The sequence below is a fragment of the Hypomesus nipponensis genome, chromosome 21, assembly GCF_054491055.1.
Source record: "Hypomesus nipponensis isolate SF chromosome 21, ASM5449105v1, whole genome shotgun sequence".
NCBI lineage: Eukaryota > Metazoa > Chordata > Actinopteri > Osmeriformes > Osmeridae > Hypomesus > Hypomesus nipponensis.
Genome location: NC_140381.1, coordinates 11,392,088 through 11,415,479, shown reverse-complemented (window position 1 = coordinate 11,415,479; position 23,392 = coordinate 11,392,088). Strand labels below are relative to the sequence as shown.

The 23,392-nt window shown below is 40.8% G+C and overlaps 2 protein-coding genes across 4 annotated transcripts in view; both read right to left on the bottom strand.

Moving 5' to 3' along the window:
* Nucleotides 1-4,031, bottom strand: part of sos1 (son of sevenless homolog 1 (Drosophila)) — a 36,200-nt gene extending 32,169 nt beyond the window's left edge. The window contains exon 1 of the mRNA XM_084685119.1: nt 3,000-4,031. Coding sequence (XP_084541245.1) covers nt 3,000-3,086 — 87 coding nt within the window. The 5' untranslated portion in view covers nt 3,087-4,031. The remainder of the gene's footprint in view (nt 1-2,999) is intronic.
* Nucleotides 4,032-5,500: 1,469 nt separating this feature from the next.
* The window catches only part of map4k3a (mitogen-activated protein kinase kinase kinase kinase 3a), a 71,701-nt gene continuing 53,809 nt past the window's right edge, over nt 5,501-23,392 (bottom strand). For 2 of the 3 annotated variants that reach the window (XM_084684818.1, XM_084684819.1), the window contains 17 exons: nt 23,127-23,234; nt 22,103-22,157; nt 21,758-21,941; nt 17,229-17,332; nt 16,821-16,862; nt 16,337-16,421; nt 15,558-15,637; nt 15,278-15,338; nt 14,890-15,007; nt 14,673-14,731; nt 14,163-14,266; nt 12,469-12,640; nt 12,007-12,075; nt 11,233-11,325; nt 11,010-11,080; nt 10,732-10,787; nt 9,961-10,241 (listed from right to left, as the gene is read on the bottom strand). In XM_084684818.1, coding sequence (XP_084540944.1) covers nt 9,968-10,241; nt 10,732-10,787; nt 11,010-11,080; nt 11,233-11,325; nt 12,007-12,075; nt 12,469-12,640; nt 14,163-14,266; nt 14,673-14,731; nt 14,890-15,007; nt 15,278-15,338; nt 15,558-15,637; nt 16,337-16,421; nt 16,821-16,862; nt 17,229-17,332; nt 21,758-21,941; nt 22,103-22,157; nt 23,127-23,234 — 1,735 coding nt within the window. In that variant the 3' untranslated portion in view covers nt 9,961-9,967. Of the gene's footprint in view, nt 7,351-9,960; nt 10,242-10,731; nt 10,788-11,009; nt 11,081-11,232; nt 11,326-12,006; nt 12,076-12,468; nt 12,641-14,162; nt 14,267-14,672; nt 14,732-14,889; nt 15,008-15,277; nt 15,339-15,557; nt 15,638-16,336; nt 16,422-16,820; nt 16,863-17,228; nt 17,333-21,757; nt 21,942-22,102; nt 22,158-23,126; nt 23,235-23,392 lie in introns of those variants that run through there. The other variant, XM_084684820.1, reaches the window with a different exon arrangement.

The window sequence follows — 23,392 nt, the reverse complement described above, 5'->3', positions numbered from 1 at the left end:
GGAAATCAGTCAGTCGACCTGCTAATATATGTAGCTGATTCTGAATGAACTCGTCTTCGATATGAACGTGTTCTAACGCATTTAAAATGTTAACACAATAGTTAATATTTGACCATTAATTAGTTTAAGAAATCGCCACTGGCAGAGATTCAGATCGTGACAAGGCTACCCCAAAAAAATCTCTTGCGACCCACCCGAAGATCGCGACCCAGTCTTTGGGAAACACTGGGCTAGACAACGCAGACCAATTATTTGTTTGTAAACATTCGGTATGCGCGCGCAATGTGGCTGCAGAAAACCGGGAAAGGATAGCATTTTAAATGGCAAAAGGACCACACAGATAATACAAATATTTAGATTTAAAAAGACCAAAAAGGTCAAGCAGGACAGCCTTTAAGAGAGAAAGCAATTACCCATTGATCTGTCGCATCAGAATTTTGATTCGGGTCACAAAAGTCTTGAAATGTTAGTGAGATTCTCACTGAGAATGTCGCCCGGTAGGCTACAGACCGCATAGTCGAGCGGCAACCATGTCTTCACGTCATGTGACATAAGTCACAAAGTTCATAATTTTACAGTCAATCTAAAAAGTCGAGCAGGGCAGCTTTCAAGAGATATGGGAATTCTGCTTTTAGCCAGCTGGTCCGATTATTTTTCTCACTTGTTTAAACTGGCAATGTGAGTGAGACTGCATCCCCTTTAACTGTTTTGACGTTAGCCTCAGTCAGAGTCGCTTACTGGCAGTGTGCACAATGTGTATTTCACTTTATACTAAACCAGAAACGTTAGGGAGGACTGCCTAATGTAGATACGAGCCTGATGAAGATAGCCAGCATCTCGGATTTCTTTAACCGAGCCTGTTTCATTCGTCATTGCCTGAGAAAGCGACCTCCGTTAGCTAGGCTAGTTTTGCCCGATCACTTGGTCAGGCTATTTATGGGTATCGGGGTCAAGTTACTTTGGTGCATAGACAAGTGGAACGTAAATGTATTTGTCCAAAGGCCAAGAGCCTCAAAAAGTTAATATCAAGCCCTGCAATCCAGTGGCCAGAGATATATGATGACCTGATCGACACTCCAAGTGTAATAGACCGGGGAGAAGTTCGTCTTTTGCAACAGACATGCGCAGTTGAGCCTGCTTGACAGTTGTGTGACGTAGGGTGATAATTGGTCTATAGCCTCCCAAAAAAATATTCGACCTGGCAGAACAGATTGCCTGCATTTTTGTAGTGACATGACACAAACAAATTTAAGACCCATCCAATCTGAATTTAAGACAATTTAATACCTTTTAAGGCCTTATTTTTAGGAAGTGATTTAAAACTTTTAAAAACTTAAGGACCCGTGGCCACCCTGTTAATACCATTTCTCAGTTAAAAGCTGTGAAGTCCATAGGGCATTTCCTGCTTGCAGCATCATGTTTAACACCCTGCACCCTGATCATCTCATGACAGGCCTCTATTTACCAACATGCACAAAACATCAAACTGATGAGGAGAACCTGTGAGGCAGAAACGTTTGTTTATACATAGGATGGTCTACGGGCCTGGCAAAGCAGGCCTATACAGTATTTTTCTGAAAATAAGCCGCCTTTTCTATAAACCACACCCCACCATAATGGGAGCTTTGTGCTTGTAAATCTGAGTATAAACAACACTGGAATATATGCCGCACTTGATACATGAACAATGATACCAAGCAATGCACGAGTATAGGTGATCTTACAGCATATGTATGCGACGGAGACCCGCATTTGAACGTTCATATATGTGCGATGCTACTCCTTAACGGGTTAAATGGCATTCACAAAAAAAGTGTTTCTACAGTTGTTTTGTTATAAAAATGTGCTATAGGCTGCATCAAAATTTAAGCCTCACCACCACAAGAAAAGAAAAAAATCAGGGTATAAACCGCAGCTTTATTTTCGAAAAAAGACGGTAGGTGTGTGTGTGTCACCATGTAAGCCCACGTTGCACATGATATCTGATGCCACACCAAAGCTGAGTTTGGTCTCATGAATAACCAGTACTGGCTGTCTGAATCACCCAACATTTGCCATACCTTTCTTGATAGGGCTAAATATTCTGCCTGACTCAGAAAAAAATAAAATAAAATGCTGAGTCAATCTTAATGGGCTTGCACCCAAGCCTGTATATGTCAAAATGTCTGTTGCAATTCACAGTAACAGCTGCAAGATTTTAAGCGGGTGGTGTTGTGAGTTAGTGTGTTTAGTTGGGGGTTCATGGCTGACTGTAAAAGTATTACCGGATATTCAAATGTGAAGAATGCAATTCTATGTTTGCCACCACGCCATACAGAATCCCACAGAAAAGTCCACGAAAAGTCAACGCTATCCTGAGGACCCTGCTGACATTATATACAAGTGGAATAATATTGACAAATCTTCTCTGGTCATGTTAGGATACACTAATTGTGTTTGGAAGCCTACACTTGTCAACATGCTTCAGGTTTCACTGTGCCTGTTGAGCATAGTTCTTCAATCCCTGTTGCTACGCACCCCATCTCAAAGAGAGTGCAGCACTGTTTGGGAGGGACATTCTGTGAGTGTGACAGCGTCCTCCCCCACATAAGCTGCCAGGCATGTCACACACAAGCTGATTCTGTGGACAAGACGTGCAGTGAGTGATGGTGGTTTTATGTTAACAATTGGACATTCAATGAAAGTCTAGCGTATTGTGTGTGTGTGTCGAAGACCTGATCGACTAATCTGGTTCTGTCAAGATTCAACACTGATTGGTGTTGAATACAAATGTTGGTTGTAACTAAGCAAACCACAGGGTATTGCTGTAGTCGTGTTCCGACACCTTGCAATCACTGTGTTTGTTATATCCCAATTATAGGTAGTTTACAATGTCAGTAGCCTATGTTGCAAGGTATGCCATCATCCACAAATGAGGCAAGTAGCTCAGTTGAACCACTTCAGTTGTCTGCAATTTTGCGCTGGAAACTTTAAACAAGTATATGCTCCATCACCCTTACCTTGTTTAGGGAGGGTACCAAGAGTCCCCGCCATTTCGGTGCGTTCTCCTCGCTGAAAAAGTCGTACTGAACCTGGGCCGCTTGCATGACTTCAGCCGCCCGTCGTCGTGCGCTATCTCGGAGCCAGCGGGCAAGGTGTCTTCGCGGCCACTTTTTACATTAAAACAGTGTGTGTTGAGGCCCGTGGTCTGTATTGAGAAGTGCAATATTCTGTGCGCCCCGCAGCCTCAGAATATCCACTCAAGAATGAGCATTCCTCTACCAAAGCTGTTGGCAATCCGACCATTGCATCGGTAGACAGATGTTGATAGCAGTGTCCAGCTGCAATGGCTAGGCAGCAGCTAGCTTGCTTGCTAACACAAGCTAGCTAGTATGGCAGACAGATAAACTTGCTGTATGGTTGCACTGACAACCTCAACTTGACAGGGCAAAAACTGTACCAATATTGCAAGCATATGTTGACAAGAACAGTTCATTTCAAACTTCATTTCGCACGTCAATGATTCGTGGTCGACGATAGACAGCGAACCAGCATGCTATGTTGTTAGCTAGGTAGTAGGCTAACTAGCTAGCCACTGTTGTCGATCGATCCGAATCGGAAGATGGTTGGACGTAATGATGGACAAGCTAGCAATCTTTAGGCATATATTTGTTATTGAGAGCTATTATCCAAGTTGAGTTGGATAGCCCAAAATCGTGGGAAATGTAATAGTCCTCTTCAGACAGATTAATCATTTTCTACTAGCATGGTCGATGTTTGGGGTAAAAAACCCTCTTCGGTGCATAATCGCCCATTTTCACAGAATCTTCGGAAGGGTGGCTAACCTTGTTATCCTCCATGAATGTACCATGTTCAAGACGATATCTTCAAGATCGTCAGTGGTTTCGTAAGAAATATACATCAAACCAAATCCCACGTACACATCCACTCAATGTCCAGTTAGCAACTATTGAAAACGATTTATTTGGACGATTGTTATGACTTGGGTGCAGTTGTTGGTGAATTAATTGCGCATGCGCAATTATGCTGACATGACGTGCTAGGGGGCTTGTTCTCGGTTGTCAATGCCTGCCAAAACGCACAGATCTTAAAACAACCAGGATAAGTTGACAAGAGGTTCTAATGATCGAAACAGCTTAATTATCCGAACAAACTCAGCAGTGGGTGACGTAAACGATGTGTGTGTGTGAAGTGTACTTTTGCGCTCTGTTGGCAAAGTCGCAGACTCGACCAACAGATCGCAGCGTCACTCGGCATAAACACTATATAGGGATTAACTAGTAGAGAAGCATGCTTCGTTACCAAAAACTTCCCGTCATTGGCTAAAGCTAGAGCACAGTGCCCGTGATGCAGTCGATGAGACGTCAATAAAACGCACAAATTCAGTTCCATTGGTAGATAGTGCATAGTGCCCCTGCTAAAATTGGTGCCACACACACACACACTGATTCCTGGAATTATAGATAGGGCACAGTGCCCGCGATGATGTCGGTGATATCTAGAATTATAAATAGATAGTGCAGATAGTGTTGGTGATGACATTTCTTATCAGTGGTTTTGGTACCTATATTTCTCAGATCACAATTAAAATTCTCTGTCATCTCTAAATCAACCTCCACATCTATTCTAGTCAAATAGCCAATTGTAGCCTACATTCATACAAATGATTACGTAGCTAGCCTTTATTTGTCTGCTGTTTCCTACGTTATAAATTGCTTAACCTATGTCATGTTGATCAGAAATCACTGTATTGGTGATCTTTTAAATTGTCTTACCAGCATAAACATCTATACATTTAGTTCATAACAGAATTCATTACATGCACAATGGTTGAGCCAGTTGTCACAATTGTAGGCCTAATTCACCATATGCTTGTACATATGCTGGCAGTTTTGACATCAGTAAACACATTAATTTATGTAACAACTTACTGAAAGTATATCCACTTTATATTGTCGTTCTGTTCGCTAGCCAGCCCCTTTGAAAGTAGCTGATTATAGGTTGTAAAAGCCAATTTGCTTCTAAATAACGAAACAGAATTTCCATATTACGTTTCATTTAATTTAATTGCAAATGCCTTTGTTAATCGCATTAGCTCAATCGCGGTAGCCTATACTGCACTCCGTTGGATTATCAAAAGGATACTTTTAACTTTAATATTTTAAAATATTAACTTCGCAGAGTGCCCTGTTCTCAAGATGTTCATAGGAAACTTGCTGCAGACCAGCGGACCAATCAAAGTGAAGTGGCGGGGACGCAAAGAAAGCAAGCTGAACAGTAGCAAATATTTTTTTCATTATTTGATGTCGAAATGCTTATCCAAATAACGTCAATCGTGACACTGCACGTTGGGTTATAAAGACGACACATGCAGAATATGAACTTGTGCCCGGATCTTGAGCTGATCGTGGGAAACTATAGTTTATAAACCCATTCTAATTTGTACACGCACGCACACACCGCATTATTAGAGATGGTTATTGCAAGGCTCGAGGCTCAGTAGTTTGTAAACCAAATTTTTTATTGTACATTATTTACAATGAATCATTATGGAAAGAGACAATGAAATGACCTACATTATGGTCATTTGGCAGGAAAACGAACACTAATCTGTAAAAATGAATTTGGCCAAAAGTATTCCCACCTTGTTTCCAGCATAAAACAGAAAAACATTAACAGTAAGTGGCACATGAACTATGGCAAATATTCAAGCCGGAAAACCTCAATATGATAAAACACATGTTGTGTTTTTCATGTGTGTAACTGATTTGTAATTGTATTTTGTGTAATAGGTTGGTATCATTTGTAAAATATGTAGTGTATTCTATTGCTTCGATTTCACGTAACAGGTGTTTCTGTTTCTAGCAATATGTCAAATGTATTGCAGCCTATACACTCCTGCATAATGCTTTATTAGTATACTTATACTTTGTTTACTTATAGCCTAAATGTACTGTATGGATACATACCATGTTTATTAAGCTACTATGTGCAGATTTTATAGCCAGTGCATGTCTGAGCAAGGGGAATATAAATCATACAAGATCTGAAATGAAAACAGTGTAAAAAGCAAATAACATATCTCTATATGGCTTAATTTAAAGAAGGTGGTTCAACATAAAACAAATAAAAACAAAGAAAGGCATCTGATGAATGATGGACCAATAGTTTGCACTTTGTGGTCCAAACTACTTTTGTTGCGTAGAATGACAAAAAAAGCCCTTTGAGGCAGTACCCCGCAAACCTTAGGCAGCAGCTTTTTACAAATGTCAAGCAAGGGCACAGCTGTACAAAATATTCTAGAATATCTACAGTACATGGTCAGTGTACAGCCTAAATATTCTATTTACATTAAATACATACACTTCTGTCAAGCACTTAGTCGGTAATGTAACATGCTATTGTTAGGATAGAGATGTGTGTGTGTGTGGGGGGGATGACGACAACATTTGCAGTACATTTTAAGTCTGTAAATCTGGTAATCCACACTGTCTCGTTCTCTGAGCTCTGTTTCACTTCACTGCTCAGTCTAGCTATTCTCTTCTGTGAAACATTTAATCTCCATGATCGAATCACATTTTACTAAGCCTCATATTCCAGACATTGATCAAGATCTGAGAGCGTCTGGAAAATTGACATTAACCCATCAGAAAACAAACAAATCTGAAGCATGGCATCTGTCTGTGTGGATTATTATGCAATCTACAGGGATCTGACTGTCTCTGAAAAAGACAAGTAGGCTAAATGGCACATGCTATCTAAGGTCACTATACTTAGTTTACAGGTTGGTTATTGTAGTCACCTACAAATTAAAACAAAAAAATGACAATAAAACAATTTGAGTCAAGGTCAACTCAAGGTCAACTCCTTTACTATGGAGTTGGGATCAGGAAATGTTTCAATAATGAATTAATTATCCACACATTCCATAAAGTTGCTCATTTTGCTCTGCTCAACTGTACACCTTTTTTATTGCTTAGTCACTTTATTGCTATGTAAGGTTGAGCGGTTTTGTTCTTGCATTATAGATTGTTCCCAACACTGCCTTAAATGCTCAACCATATTACAAATTGATTTAAAAATGTTATCACACTGTAGTTTAACTACCGTCTAAACCAGTGCTGATTACTCTTCTACTACAGCAGCAACAGCATTAGCTTGCAGAAAAAAGCAACTTCGTGTATAGTTAAAAAAAGAAGAAATCTCTTCAAAAGGGGTTTGACTCCTGTCCTCGTTCTGATCCAAATGTTGCACATTACACTTCAGTAACTGTTCTCATGGCCCGCTAAGATATAGAGGTTGCTGTGTTCTGTGGGGTGGTCCGTAGGTCTGCTTTCCAGCACCACCACCCTGATAACACAAGATCAAATACAGCTACTTATAGGTGCAGTTGAGTTTCACAATGCAACAACAGAATCCATCATAAACCATTTCAATAACCATTATGAAGCATCAGTTGAGAAAGTCATCTCTACTCTTATTCCTGTGCCGCAGGCATATTGGGAAATGACTTATTCCCAATATGCCTGCGGGCACTAAACAGAAGTTGAAGTGACTCACTTCTCCATTGTTTTTTTCCATCTAGAAAGTGTGGCATACTTGTTTTACAAGGGGTATAACCTCAGAGGGGTCAAAAGTATTCACATTCATTACTCAAGTAGAAGTATAGATACTAGGGTTTAAAAATACTTTTGTAGAAGCTTTTTACTCTAGTAAAAGTATAAAAGTACTGGTTTCAAAACTACTTAAAGTATAAAAGTAAAAATAGCAATGTAAGGGCCATTAAGGATAAAAGCTTAGGCCGCACCACAGGGGCCTATAATGCACGACCCCGCCTCCCCCAAAAAATGTTTTTCTAAAGGCTATAATGACTATAATGTTATATTGAAATGTTAATGTTGACAAATTTTGGCTGCACCTGCTTATGCCAATTGAAAAAGAACGCATTTTAATGTTTAGTACCCCCTCCCTGAGTCACCACCTTACCGCGGTGGAGGGGTTTGCGTGTCCTAGTGATCCTGGAAGCTATGTTGTCGGGGGCTTTATGCCCCTGGTAGGGTCACCCAAGGCAAACAGGTTCCAGGCAAAGGACCAGACAAAGCGTGGCTCAAAAACCTACCATGAAGAAAACTAACAATGGTTCTCAGTTGCCACTGCCCGGAAGCGTGTCACCGGGGCCCCCCCCCTGGAGCCAGGCTCGGGGGTGGGGCTCAATGGCAAGCGCCTGGTGGCCGGGCCTTTTCCCATGGGGCCTGGTCGGGCACAGCCCGAAGAGACAACGTGGGACCCTCTTCCAGTGGGCTCATCATCCCAGGAGGGGTCATGGGGGTCGGGTGCAGTCTGAGATGGGCAGCGGCCGAAGGCAGGGGCCTTGGCGGTCCGATCCTCGGCTGCAGAAGCTTGCTCTAGGGACGTGAAACGCTGGCGGGAAAGGAGCCTGAGCTAGTGCACCAGGGAGAGAGATTCCGGCTAGATATAGTCGGCCTCGCCTCGACGCACAGCATAAGCTCTGGAACCAGTCTCCTTGAGAGGGGCTGGACTCTCTTCCACTCTGGAGTTGCCCTTGGTGAGAGGCGTTGAGCTGGGGTGTAAATACTTGTTTCCCCTCGGTTTGGCGCCTGTACATTGGGGTTCACCTCGGTGGATGAGAGGGTAGCCTCCCTCTGCCTTCGGGTGGGGGGACAGGTCCTCACTGTTGTTTGTACTTACGCACCAAACGGCAGCCCGATCGGCAGCCCGATCTGAACCCGAGCGGTGTTTTGTTGTTGGACTAGACACATAAGGGTGTCCATATGTGCACCTGGCACCAGGACACCCGAGGTCTCAGTTCGATGATCGACTTTGTAGTCGCGTCGTCGGACTTGGGGCCGAATGTCTTAAAAATTCGGTTGAGGAGAGGGGTGGTCAACTGATCACCACCTGGTGGTTGGCTTCTATGGTGGGGGAGGACGCCAGTCAGGCCTGGCGGATTCCCTGATTGGGGCTGTCCGGTCCCTGTACGACCGGGTTTGGTCCGCTTTGCCGGTAGTAAGTCAAACTTATTCCTGGTGAGGGTTGGACTCCGCCAGGGCTGCCCTTTGTCACCGATTCTGTCTTTTACGTATATGGACAGGATTTCTAGGCGCAGCCAGGGCGTTGAGGGGGTCCGGTTTGGTGACCTCAAGATCGGGTCGCTGCTTTATGCAGATGATGTGGTCATGTTGGCTTCATCGGGCCGCGACCTTCAGCTCTCACTGGAGCAGTTCGCAACCGAATGCGAAGAGTCTGGGATGCGAATCAGCACCTCCAAATCTGAGGCCATGGTTATCGACCGGAAAAGGGTGGAGTGCAATCTCCGGGTCGGGGAGGAGATCTTGACCCAAGCGGACGAGTTCAAGTATCTCGGGGTCTTGTTCACGAGTGAGGGAAGAATGGAGCGCGAGATTGAATATCGCGAATACAAGCGGACAAAATGAGCTTTCTCCGCAGGGTGTTCGGGCTCTCCCTTAGAGATAGGGTGAGAAGCTCGGTCATCCGGGAGGGGCTAAGAGTAGAACTGCTGCTGTTCCGCGTCGAGAGGAGCCAGCTGAGGTGGCTCGGGCATCTGATCAGGATGCCTCCTAGACGTCTCCCTGGTGAGGTGTTCTGGGCACGTCCCACTGGGAAGAGGCCCCGGGGAAGACCCAGGACACGCTGGAGGGACTATGTCTCTCGACTGGCCTGGGAACGCCTCGGGGTCCCCCAGGAAGAGCTGGTGGAAGTGGCCGGGGGGAGGGAAGTCTGGGCCTCACTGCTTAGGTTGCTGCCCCCGCGACCCGACCCCCGGACAAGTGGTAGATAACGACAACAACGCATTTTAGTACAATGCAATGTACCATATATGTGTACTACTTAGCATTAACATGTGTTTCATGGAGTGGAAGATATGATGACTAGTTGCCTATAAGTATTGTAATGGTGCAAAAAGTCAAACTTCAGAGGCATGTTATCAATAGCCTTTATTCAAATTAAACAGCGAGTTTTTGAAAGCCATTAGCTCGTGGTAGCCTACTTGGGTGCGCAGAGCTTGCAGCGCATTCGAAAGTTGTTTTTCATCCAACCATTTTGAAAAAAAAATCCAGGTACGGCCAGGGATGTAGAAGGGTTGGCTGGTCTTCCTGGCTACCAACCTCCTCGCTGGTGCTTGGTTGGGACATTTTGCTCGAGTTCTCTTGAGTCTCTGCCACGGACATCTTAGGCTACATGAGCCTGCTATTTCCTTGCTGGAGTGTGACATAATTTGCGTCATGTGCCGGTGCGATTGATCGCGTACAAACTAATAGGGTGTCGGAATGGTATATAATTATACTTCTCATCCAACCACAATCAAATTCACTCTATCCGGATGGCGCGATTTATCTGGATAGGTTATTTTTTGAACGATGACAAGCAGGAATGAAAACAAGCCAAAATGAAATTGGAGTAATGAGGCTATTTTTAAAATGTAAGGAGTAGAAAGTACAGATATTTGCGTGAAAATGTAATGAGTAAAAAGTTGTCTGAAAAATAATTACTTCAGTAAATTACAGATACCCGAAATTTCTACTTAAGTAAGGTAACAAAGTATTTGTACTACACCTCTGTATAACCACTTTGAGAAGTGCAACAAAATTGTGAAACAGTCAATTCAAAACTCAGTCAAAGACAGTTTTGGCAGCTATATAGCTTATTTTTGCCAAAACAACTTTCTATTTATCTTCCAGAGCATCTCACCTGTCTGATCCAAGAAGCCGGAACATTCTTGTGTTGTCTGAGATCTCTTGCGTAATCTGAGCGAGAATGCAACATAGACAGGATTTTAAACTCACTGTATAGCAAATATTTAACAAATAACAAATAGACAATTTAATGTTAATAATTAACTGTTTCAAGATAGAATGAAAATTGTTTCATTTTCAGTAAAGGTGACTCCATTCCATATTTTGCTCCTTTCTCAAGCGGATACATATCATCGTGAGCATTCACATAGTATCTCCATGACAAATCTTTACCTCATTGGATTTGAAGCTGCGCCCCTGCATACCATGCCTCCAAAATGCAAGAACACTGTCTTGAAGACAAACTATGAAAAGAACAAATATTTATAAATTAAAATTATCTCACCACCTGTGCATGTATGTGTGCATGTGCGTGTTGGACAATATTAGCACTGTAGGTGTAAATAAAGGTAACAAATAAAAGTGAATTTCTACAACATCGATCAAGGATAATTACCTATTGCCTCAATCTGGAAATTAAACGTCAGTTCGGCTGAGAGTTTCCTGCTGGACTTCAACCTCCCCTGCAGATTCACAATCTTAATGCACCCTAAGGGTGGGAGATGCAGATATTAATGTCAGGATAGGCCATTCTTGCAAACCTAGCAATTTTAGCTCACGTTTGAAAGGATTCAAAATATCCCACCCCCTCCCTTTCAAAGCCACTCCCCCAAAACACATGAACATGCTTGACTACTGCCGGAGGTAGGTAGACAGACAAATAAGCCTGTCCAATCATTGCATTAGTTCTGAATGCCGACAAATCATTTGTGCCAGTCCAACCTTAACTATTGGTCATGTATATTAGTTTTGCAACTCCAACAGATATCAGATTGATTCCATTTTACTGTCAAACCTAGATGTATTGGTTTCTATCAGAATGTGAAGTTTATTTCAGCAGGATGTGAAGTTTATCGCAACAATATTGCCTCCCCAGCCGTTAATTGTGTGTGAAACTGTGAGGCACAAAATGGGCACTGCGTTCAACATTACGGGATGGGGGGGGTGGGGTGGGAACACATACAGAGCCATCCATAGACATAACAACATAGAAGCTATCGGAATGCATGACAGTTCACATAAAGGGTTTACCCATGTGGGTGCTGAACATTGTGTTACACCCAGAACAACAGTTTCTGAACGCTTAATACTGGGTAGAAAGTGCTGTGTAAGCCAAATGTCTTATCTGATATTAATTCTCTACATTGCATCTTGATTAAATGGAACTTACGATCCAGGCAGACCAAAATGGTGTCTCGTTCCAGCTGAGTCACGTGGATAACACAGGTCTGTGGATTGTCTAGAACAAACACAAAACTGATTTTGAGTTACTGTACACTGTATTCCATTTCACTTCGTCATGATCACATCTTCTATTGTAATGGAGGCCACACACCTCCCCATCCATGTTGTAATTACAAATATGATGATGAGGATGATGTCCTTGTGGGAAAAAAGTTTGTGTTTTTCCATGCTTGAATAGTAATATGTAATATTCATTTACCGTATAACATATTGTTTTCTGTATTGCTGTACCCGTTTTATAGAAGCATTTATTTTATTCACATATATATTGCTGCATATGTTTGAGGGATATTTTCAGCAAAGAAAATCACCAATTAATTTCCTGCTATTTATAAAGAAATCAAATGATATGATTTTAGACAATATGATTTCCCTCTGTAAATCTTACCAGATTCCTCAAACCAAGGAGAAGTGGAGTTTGGGTCCAGGGTTTCAAAACACACCACTTGGTTGAACTCTGCACCCTTGCTGACACCCATACAGATGAGGGGGTACGGGTGCTCTGGCACCACCAACATCTCAAACACCTCAAGTGGGCAGGGCAGGTGGAATTCAATGTTCTGAGGGACATGGCAGCATTTTAGCAACTTAGCATAGACATTAGCATGCACATTGTAAGAGGAAGCCATTGTTAGCATGCAAAGCTAATGTGTATCTGAAAAGGTTTCAATGCTCACGTCAAAAATAGAGCCTGACCCTAGCACAGGCCTAGGCCAGATTTATCCGTCCCATTTAAATATACGTTTTAAACTGTGCTAAAACCTGGACACTATGAATACTTCATAGGGTTTTATGTTGTTGCTAATGATAGGCAGCAATAACAATCCCTAACAATCCCAAACCAATGTAAAGAAGTGCAGTGTTAGCTTAAAGTTGACTAAACAGGAAAAACTAATATCATACCAGGAAGAGGAAGCTAATTCTAGGGGTGTGGGAAAAAAATCGATTCACATTTGAATCGCGATTCAGTCTTATAGCGAATCACATCGATTCACAACTGTACATTTTTGGGGGGATTAAAAATCAGAAAAAATCGGGAATCGATTTTTAATCGATTTGTGACCCCAATAATCGATTTGAATCGTGAAGTACCAAAAGATTCCCACCCCTAGCTAATTCATTCAGAAAGAGAGTATTCAAATTAGTGGACAGACTTAAAGAGGAAGTGTATATGAATCTGTCATGTCTACATGAAGTAATCTCTAAAACGTCCAACAGGCCAGTGGTCTTCAACCGTGGCCCTCAGGGCCCACTGTCCTGCATGCTTTAGATGTTTCCCTGCTCCAACACACCTGATTCAAATGAATCATTATGAAGCTCAGCAGAAGCCTGATAACAACTATTAATTTGAATAAGGTGTATAGGAGCATGGAAACATCTAAAACATGCAGGACAGTGGGCCCAGAGGACCAGGGTTGAAGACCACTGCAATAGGCAACACAGACACTACAGGACACAGGGGGGAATTTTTTTATTTTTCAGTTATGTAATGACTAAATTAAATTGCTTTCAGTATAAATTATTTTGGCTTTGTTGTAGGGAAGCCTTTATCAACTAAGAAAAACTATGACTATGCTCACTTCCACCCACTACTGACATAACATCCACCCTGTCCTCTACAACCTCCACTGGTTCCTGGTTAAATACAGGATTCACCTTGAAATACTCCTTACCACCTACAATAGCCTGGCCCCTCCCTACCCCTGACTTTGTCCTTTACCACACCCCTACCTCAGGCCTACTGCACTACACCCTTAAACCCACCTGGACCAAGCTCCAGATCTGGGGTGACAGGGCCTTTTCAGGTGCCACACCCTCCCTCTATAATGCACAACCACAATCGACAGGCAAACTTGTCTTCCATCTTTCAAACTGGCCCTCAACCACCTTTTATAACTTACAACATTTGAGTATTTACGCATGAATGTTTTGTATTATTTTGAATAAACCTACTTGAACTGTACTGGGTAAAACTTTGTTTATTGGAGTTAAATTAGCACAAACCTTGTTGATGTAAAATACTGGGAGCAAATGTAATTAGCAACACTCGCTTGCTATACACATGGATGGGTTGGGGGTTACCTTGACAAGCATGAATTTCTGCATGGGCTCCACCCACTCTAAAAGGACCACACTTGACTGAAATGCTCCACACAAGTACTTATGGCCCGTGTATGGATTCCTCACTGGGGGTGAAGAACAAGTATAATTAGATCTGGACATTGTGAGACATTATCAATCCTTTTGAAACAGCACCTTCCTTTTTGTAATGGTTATCAATGAGAAGTCTCAATAATAGGTTGGCCTTTGCCAAAAAGACTACCACCTGGATATTGCTTTTGCAAGCGAAGCTTTTTGTGCCGAGTCATCCTTACAAAAAAGGCTGATAGACTGATTATTGCTGAAAGTACAATTATAATGGCCTATAAGTACTTTGACATTTAAGGAGTCCCAAAATGTATCAAAAAAATAGTTATGAGTTTATTAAAGGGTTGAATCTTCTGATTCTGAACTTCCTGACAGGCAAATGGAGACCAAAGGCAGAGACAAAAAAACATGTGCAGGAGTGATGGGAGATTATGTCTTACTTACCAACACAGCATTTTTGACACCCTTTAGTGTCAGGAATCTTATTGGAGATGGAAAACTTCCTAAAATCATGATTGAGGTCAAGTTAATAAGAAATCAGAATAGTGAGAAGTTTTCACAGACAGAGGCTCACCGCAGTTGTATTTTAGAGAGTAACACAAAGAAAAAGATACTTATTTGAACAGGACATTTTCAAAGAAGGACTCTGACATCTTTTTACCTTGGAATGATTTTATCAGGGAGCCTGTGCGTGGGAATGGCCACAGGTAGCTTCTGCATCTGCCGAGCATGCTCAAACAGACCTGCCAGGTTGTGGCAGTACAGCTGGGAGGCTTTTCCTGGGAAATTATTCAAGGATGAAAAACTGTAGATTCTTTACAGGAATGTCAGTCATAATTCACAGGAAAGTTTGACTCTAGGCGTGTGTGGACACATTTGAGCCATCGACTTCTGTATATTCTTTATGATAACTGGCTTCTAGTAGCTTCAATTGTGACATTTAGTGCACAGGATATGTTATGTCTTGGTGACACTAACTGGAATAATAGTAATAAAGTAGTAAAGTGAATATGAGTGAATAAAATGACTATGATGTTGTGCACCCTTACCAGATATGGAGAGTAAACTGTTACTCATGACGTAAACCCACGTACACCTTCGGGGAAACAGCTAACGAAAATAAAAGTTTATATACAGGTATTTAATAAAAATTATACAAGTTTTGTGGTGCACATCAACATAGTTAATTGTTCTCGGTCTGACTTCAAACCTCCTTTCTAATTATATCGTATTTCATAGGCAAAATCTAAACTAAACTCTTCTAAATTGTGCCTATGGGTATGTATAATGTCAGAGATACATTTACAAAGGGAAGATCGTTAAGCGTACCTGCTCCATACAATTTTCATGCAGCTCATTCAGATTTAACGTGTAAATGCCCTCTTCTGCTCCAAATATGAGATACTGGTCTGAAACAGGCAAATAAAAGACAAATAATACAAACCATTTTTACTAATTTATCTTTCATTGTGCATCTGCTTCTACCTTGGAACCAAATTTAAAATTGCAAACGTCACAACTAAAGCACTGACAATGCAATTCTGTGTCATGCAAGTCTACACTCCTATAATTACTGCAGTCCGATTGCAATAGTAAAGAAGACATTCAATTTGTCAAATATGAGCTGCACTAAGCTACACCATCCAAAGATCCAAACATACATCCATAAAAAAGTAGACACTTCAATAAAACTACCAGACATGGACAATTGCCATATCTGTAATGTAATATGATAGAGGCAGCTAAAACAGACCACATTTGAGTCTGGATATTAATATATAATCTTGTTGGAAAGCACTATAACAAAATGATGTGCCCCTGAAGACATTGGCTACACTTGGTAGTTAAAATGTACTTAAATTGTTAAGCGAAACATTGCCTTTGTTTAAGTTTTGTTGGAAAAAAATGAAAATAATAGTTTAACTAGTTTACTACACTGCAAAAAGGCCAAAGGGCTATTTTGAATACAGTTTTAAATGTAATTGAGATACCACCAAGCAACTGTAAAAATAGTAGACAAATCCTTAATTGAACTACATTGCAACCAATCCTAGCCACTGGTGAGCCTATAAATGGATACTAGGTGAATCACAGATGTAAGGCCAAACCTCTTGTATCGGGATTGATCCAGGATGCAGCACAGTGTATTTTGAGAGGACAGCCATTGAAGACTTTTGAGAAACAAGCACCCATCTGAGGCACAAAAACAATTATTATTAAATTATAATCAAAATTGAACATTATATTTATTGCAGGTGTCTATTGTTCCATGTCAAAATATAAGAAAACATTTTATTGTTACTTAATAGTACATTCATTTGTTCAACTTGTGACTGTCAAACCAATGTTCCAATGACACAAATAAATTAAATCTGAAGGTCATATTTCTAGTTTATGCAGTAAGTCACAGACCAGCAGAAGTTATTTGAAACTTTTGGTATTTTAGTTTTTCTGTAAGTAGAAGGTTGATTAAATTACACTGAGACAAAATTGACTAGTCCCTAGAAGTTTTACTGAAAAATAGCTTTAGTATTAAGACTTCCAGTCAGACCAAAGCAGTGTGTATGAATGTGGTTGTGATTAGGGACTTACATGGACTTTCGGGGTGGGGGGGAGGCCATTACTGATAGGTTTCTTATGAAAAGAAGTGACGTCATTAACACCAAGGTTGCCAAACAGTGACTAATAATAGTTGCAATCTTTCTCACTCACGTACACGGACATATTGCACTCTCAGAAAATGATAACATTTTGAATACATGCAAAAAAAGTAAATATAATTAGGTAAGAATAGATGGCTTCCTTTTCAGTTTTTAGCTCTTGGCTACATTTAAATATTCTCTTTTCAAATAAGTGAGAAAGACCATGAACTCCAAAAGGTCAAAGCAGTCCTCAATTAATATTTATATTGGAGAAAAAAAACTAGATATAGCTAGATGTAGGTTCTGAGTACTTATAAGCAAACAAACTGAGTTAACAATTTCCTTGTATCCTTGTTACCGGAATTTCTTTCCTGTCTTTCCTTGTGGTACCACTATGGGGCGTAGTAGACTGCTTTTCGGCCCCAGAATCACTGCTCACGTCTGTCGAACTAACTCCATTGCCTGTCGGAAAAGGATTTGTTGTTTAAGAACTTGGCTGTCAAAATGTAAAATGGACTCTGGTTCTTACAATGGACAAAATACTATAACTACAATGGACAACATTCAACTAACTGAAATGTAACAGTTAACATACTAATGTGTTGTCTTTAACCTACATTTAGTAAAGTCATATGCAGAGTACAGAATTATTACAATTTACCACATTGATTCAGTTTCATATATATATATATATATATATATATATATATATATATATATATATATAAGCACAAGGGCCACATGGAAACTGAAGGCAGTACAGATAATATAGAATGTGGATTCAGCAGTGAGGAGAAGCTGGCGGTCAGACAGGCGGTCAAACTACTTGAGGTAGAAGCAGGGCCGCCCATAGAAATGGCTGGGTCCCTGAAAAGGTCCAGTGAATGGGCCCCCCCAATAGGTCTTTACTTATGTTAACGCCTGCACTTGTGTGCTCTCTCTCTCCTTCATAAAACATATGTAAACTGAGAGAGACTTACTCAGTGATGGGAGCTACATTATAGAATCTTTATACATCTTTAAAATGTAAACATGAAGTTCAATAAATATAACTGAGAGGCCTTAATAACTTGTGTGGTGCCGGGCCAGACACACACACATAAAAATGACAATTTCACACACTGAAATCTTCTACACTTACACCACATTTTCTAGTATATTATACAATTTACCTGCCTTCATCTGTGCCTATTATACAGCCATCGTCCTTGTCTTTCTGGATGCAAAGTCTTTTATAATTTATTTGAAGTAAATTTGTTTAGCCATTTCACACTCAATGGCAAGTATTGTGATTGAGCCTCTCCTGGCTCATTGTGGAGCGCAAGTCATTTTTATGATTTTGTGTTTACTTAAGGACCTTTCTCCTCCTGCCACAGTTAAGTGGTTAAGGTAAAGTGCAGAATATCCTCAGAGCAATATGAGCAATGCAGAACATGCACTTTCTCAGTGTCAGCTTTGCTCAAACTAGCTTCCTCTTGGCTAGCATCATGGCTACTGCTGCTCTGCTTGTCTCTGCAGCCTGGCTGGGAGCATCTTTCGAAGTTGACTGGAAAAAATGTTTATTACTTTTATTTGGGGGTAATGCCCTTGTTAGCTCTCTCCTTTTTTTCTCTTTTCTTTTCTGATATCCCGATTTCTGAACAGGTCCTGTCATAACTACAAAATGTAGTCTACTCTGACATTAGTATTATCTTAACCTTAGAACAGTAAATTACATTGCTAAACAAAAAACGACTCATACCATTTTTAGGAGATGGGGGGGGGGGGGGAACCCTCATTATGAAACAGGCTACATTTTACTAGAGCAACAATACAATGTTTATGTTTGCTTTTTTTAAGTAATGGTGAGTATTTCAGTTCAAAATAAAATTTGTTATAATTTCTTAAAATATTTAGGACGAACATGATTATTGCAGGCATCGCGGCTGGGCCCCACCACCGCTGGGTCCCAGAAAGCTTTCCCCCTTTGGGTGGCCCTGGATGGAAGTGATATTGACCAGGGCTGCATTTCCTGAAAGTGTCGTAAGCCTAAATTGATCGTAGAATCCATCGTACAACGAATCTTAGTTTTACGGGCGTTCCCAAAGACATGGTAGCTAAAGTGTCTCTTGAAAATGTGTAGCTATTGAAAGCGCATAGATTAGCCAACTCCTAACGAGCATGTTTTGGAAACACACGTAAGAAATGTCAATGGTTTCGTTTTTTGCTTGATTGTTGCTACGATCCATCGTTATCAGGAAACGCAGACCAGGGCTGTTGTACATGGTGACTTATGATGTGGCAGAGTGGGTGTGTGACATTATCGCATGCCTAAACAACCGCTGCCCCCGGACTATAAATAGCCTCACAAAACGCTTGGGTGCAGGAGGTGCGATCGGTTGATGCCTTCGGAAAAGACTGACACAATTAACTTGTTTGTGTGTGTGTGTGTAAGGGGGGAAAGAGGGTTGTTTTGTAAAGAAAGAATCAGGGAAGGGGATGGGGGAGTTCATTTTATAAGTTCAAATGACTAAGTTAGAAAGCACCTTTGCGCTGGCTTTTTGTGAGCAAAGCATTAAGAAAATTAATTATGCCAAAGGTATTCAAGGTTGACTGCACTGCCCCAGATTAAATTACATTTACATTTTCCCCCAAACTAAAATGTTTCACAGAATGAAACTTTAGCGATTTAGCAGCAAGAATAATTCAGTTTGTAGGGATAATTCAAACACAGATCTTAATGTATTTATTAGATTTTTTTTGTGTGTGTCCTCAGCTTGAAGGCCCTTTATCTCTCAGGGTTTAGCAACAATCGGGGCGAATCTAGGTTCCCACTTTTGGGGGGGCTAAGCCCCTAGATAAAACCTATTATTTTTCCTGTGACCCAAACTAAAACTAGGGGGGTCTGGGGGCGTGTTCCCCCAGAAGAAATGTTTTAAAATATCCTTTTAAATAGTGTCCTTTAGTGGGTTTTAGGAAGAGAAATGAACACATTTAGATTTAAAATATGAAGAAAAAAAAATGTATATGAAAAATGAAAAGTTTAGGGCTAGATACGCCCATGGCATCAATGTTCCCTCTAAGCTGCGCGCCTGCGAGACCGCGCAGACCAGTTAAAGGACCCGCGCACTACATTTTCCAGACCGCGCACAAAATGTAATCTGTATTTCTTTTTTTATAAAACTATAACTTTTTATAAAATGTTATAAAACCAATAAATGTTCAGTTGATCAGCAAAACTTCATACATTTCAATGTCACTCTAGACTACAAGCAAGTTTTTAACAAAACAACGACCCTGGCGCTCTGCTCAAACTTTGACTGGCAACAAAAATCTGAAATGTTACCTTTACAGGCCAAGGGCGTAGGTTTGCATAGGGTCCATAGGGACTAGTCACAACCAAAGTTAGGGAAAGATACAATCGTCCCCACAAATATTTTGTGAATTTTTTAAATAAATATTTTGCACTTTGTATATGCAAAACTCATTCGTATTTTTATCTTTACTATATTTGTCACCCAGAAAAGTGAAAAATACATTTCTAAGTTAAACAATGCGCCCTCGAGCCTGCGAGACAAGATTATGTCATTTAATTGGCTGAAGTGGCAGGCAGAATCAGAAACACTTAGTGAATCATGACTTGCAGAAAGACAGCTGGCAGTACGCCAGGAAATAATAAAGCCTCATATTAGTATTTCGTTTGGTCTCAGCATTGATATTTTTGACCCTTGTGTGCTTTATAGATAGGAAAATGTCACCCAAAAAGAAGAAAGATGTCAGAAGTTTTTTCATCACCCAGAGAGTAAGTAGCTATCAAGAAGGTCGTTGTTAAATAGCTAGTAGGAAAACTACACACACAGTGCAAACCTGCTAGCCTTACACCGACACCCATTCTACAATGGACACGTTTTGAAAGTTGTTAGTGTAGTAGAGCATGTAACTTTTGCTTGCATTAAATATATCCCTAGCGTCTGCAATCTTTCGACCAGTGTGTTAGCAGCAGCTTGTCTTGTTGAAGCCAGAAGGATAAACCTAACCTTCCCACATAATGGGACCGTGCTAGTTTAACCTAGTACCAGCAGGCTAGCAACTCAAAATATTAACTGGTAATAAGTAGGCCTATATGATCCCTTGGATAGTAATATGCCTATCCCTGTAATCTCGACCAATGTCAGCAGTCAACTAAGCATGGTTAGCGTCTGTGTTAAATTGATTAATAACTGTGCAGGAAAAACAGCACCCTGAAGATACAGATGTAGAGCAGGTTGGTGATAAATCAGCATCAGGTGTTAAGGTGAGAAGTTGAATTGTCCATTTTGGTAAATATTGCATTAAATTGCAGTTTTATAAGGGATATTTAGACAATGTTACCAATGAATGTTATCATTCACAGTTATACTTGTAGATAAGAGTATAGTAGTTATACTTGTAGTAAAAAGGTGCTATAAATTGGGATGCCCAAATGTGTGCATCATATGATTTCATTGCTCAGAAATCCAGTACAGATGATGTAACTGCTAGGCCTAGTACAGCTCTATAAAACCTGAACCAATTACCTACCTTACGTCTAAAAAAAAATTCTGAACAAACAAGTGTCCCTACCAAAGCGGAGACCAAACCTATGCCCTTGTTACAGGTGCCCCAAATAAGGGGCAATTTTACATTTTAACTTTAAACACGAATGGCTTGATGAAATTGTTAAAACGGACACAAGCAATGGTCCAGGTAGGCTGGTGAAGATTTCTATTATATTTAGCTACGAAGAAGCTAGCGGAGTTCTCTGCAAACTTTGCTCAGAGCACTGAGGTTTGTGCTAAGACAGATTTTCTATTTGCTCAGTGCGGGAAAAAATTCGAGGGAACATTGTTTAGCAGCACTAATTTGCTTCATAGCAAACTCAGCACCTACCTAAGCTGCTGAGCTTGTGTGGGGGGAGTTTGGGGGGCGGCGGTCTGGGAGGCCCATGTGTGGCTGACCGGGCAGGGCTTTCTGACGTGGGGCAACGCTTTATGGTCCCTTGGTGGTTGTCATGGTCACTGGGGGAACCCTGGTGGGTTGGGGAGTCTTCCAGTGGGGTCGGAATGGCCTTTTCCTGAGAGCAAGACACACCATTGAAGAAGAACATCAGGCAAAGTGGTCAAGATACCATTATTGAATTGAGGTATAATTAGGTACTGACAGTGTGATGTAGGGTGAAAAAAATGCTTTTTAGCACATTAGTTTGGGGAAAAAATGTATAAATGGCAAACCTACCTTGGTTGGAGGAGGCGGTGGAAGCACTTTGGGTCGCATAGTTGAGCCCTTAGAGCTGAGAGGGTGAAAGTAAAGGTGTATTTTAGGAAACAAAAATACACTTGTTGTCCCACATACTTTTGTGCTAATTGATGGCAAGCAATAAAGACAAAGAAAATGTATATATGTGAGTGCTAGTGACTGTTCAGGCTGAATAGGCCTGTTTTCACAGATAAGCTTGCTGGACAAAAAAAGAGCATTTCTCTCCCTCAAAAAGTACTTTGCGAAATAGTGTCAAAATGCAAAGAAAGAAAAATGCATGTAATAGAATGTTTCTGATGTGGAAAGGTAGAATAGAAGACCGACTGATCAGTGTGTGTAGTTGAAGAAACTGCCTTTTCTTTTCCAAATATGACAACACGGGTCAAATTTGAATGCCGACCAGGAATAATTTCCTCTGGAGCCTTTTCATGTTGGTCCAAACAAAGACTACGTATGCAGCCTAAATGTTAATATTTATATATTTTTTGTTAAGTACAGAATAAAAAGTAAAGAAAATGTCTGGAAAGGGGGGTTTGGTATGTGACTGGGGCAGAGGGGAACAGACGACAGGGTTTAGATTGATTTTTGTATTCTAGTCATTTTTTTTCTTGAAAAGGAATGGGGCCAGAGAATCTAGGGCAATGGAATTCCTTGACACTGCTAGGAATGGATTTGGAATGACAAACAAATATGTAAAGTATGTTCAGATGTCACATTGGCCTCCTGTAGCTTCTGTGAAAAGATTGTTGTTTTGAACATCGACAGTGACATTACAATAAGGTCGCCGTTTATGGTTAAAACCAAATTTGTGTACAAAAATATATATATATATATATATATATATGCTTTTACACAGCGTTCACCTAAAAAAGATTTTGCATACCAAACATTTGTTGCATTGCAATAGAATCACAGTGGCAGTTTCTCAAAACTGTAGATTCGTAGATCTTTCAAGAGCTGTAGATGAGCCAGCCCTCCAGACGTATCATGTGAGTAGACTTACTGTAGCGTCTCATCTTCATCTTCGATATCGGCGTCATCCCCATTCACGGAATCTGCGTCGTTGCCGCCATCATCATCCTCTTCGTCTTCTAAGTGAGTCTCGTGTCCCCTGAGGAAAAGGTAGAGGAAGCATGTCTTAGCTTACTTTGCTTGAAAGGGAGAGATCATTGATTTAACGACCGTAAACAACAGGGTCTGCAAGAATGGGATTGTTCCATTATTGTTTTAGTTACTACCTCTCAGAGGTGGGTAACCTTGTATTTTAGT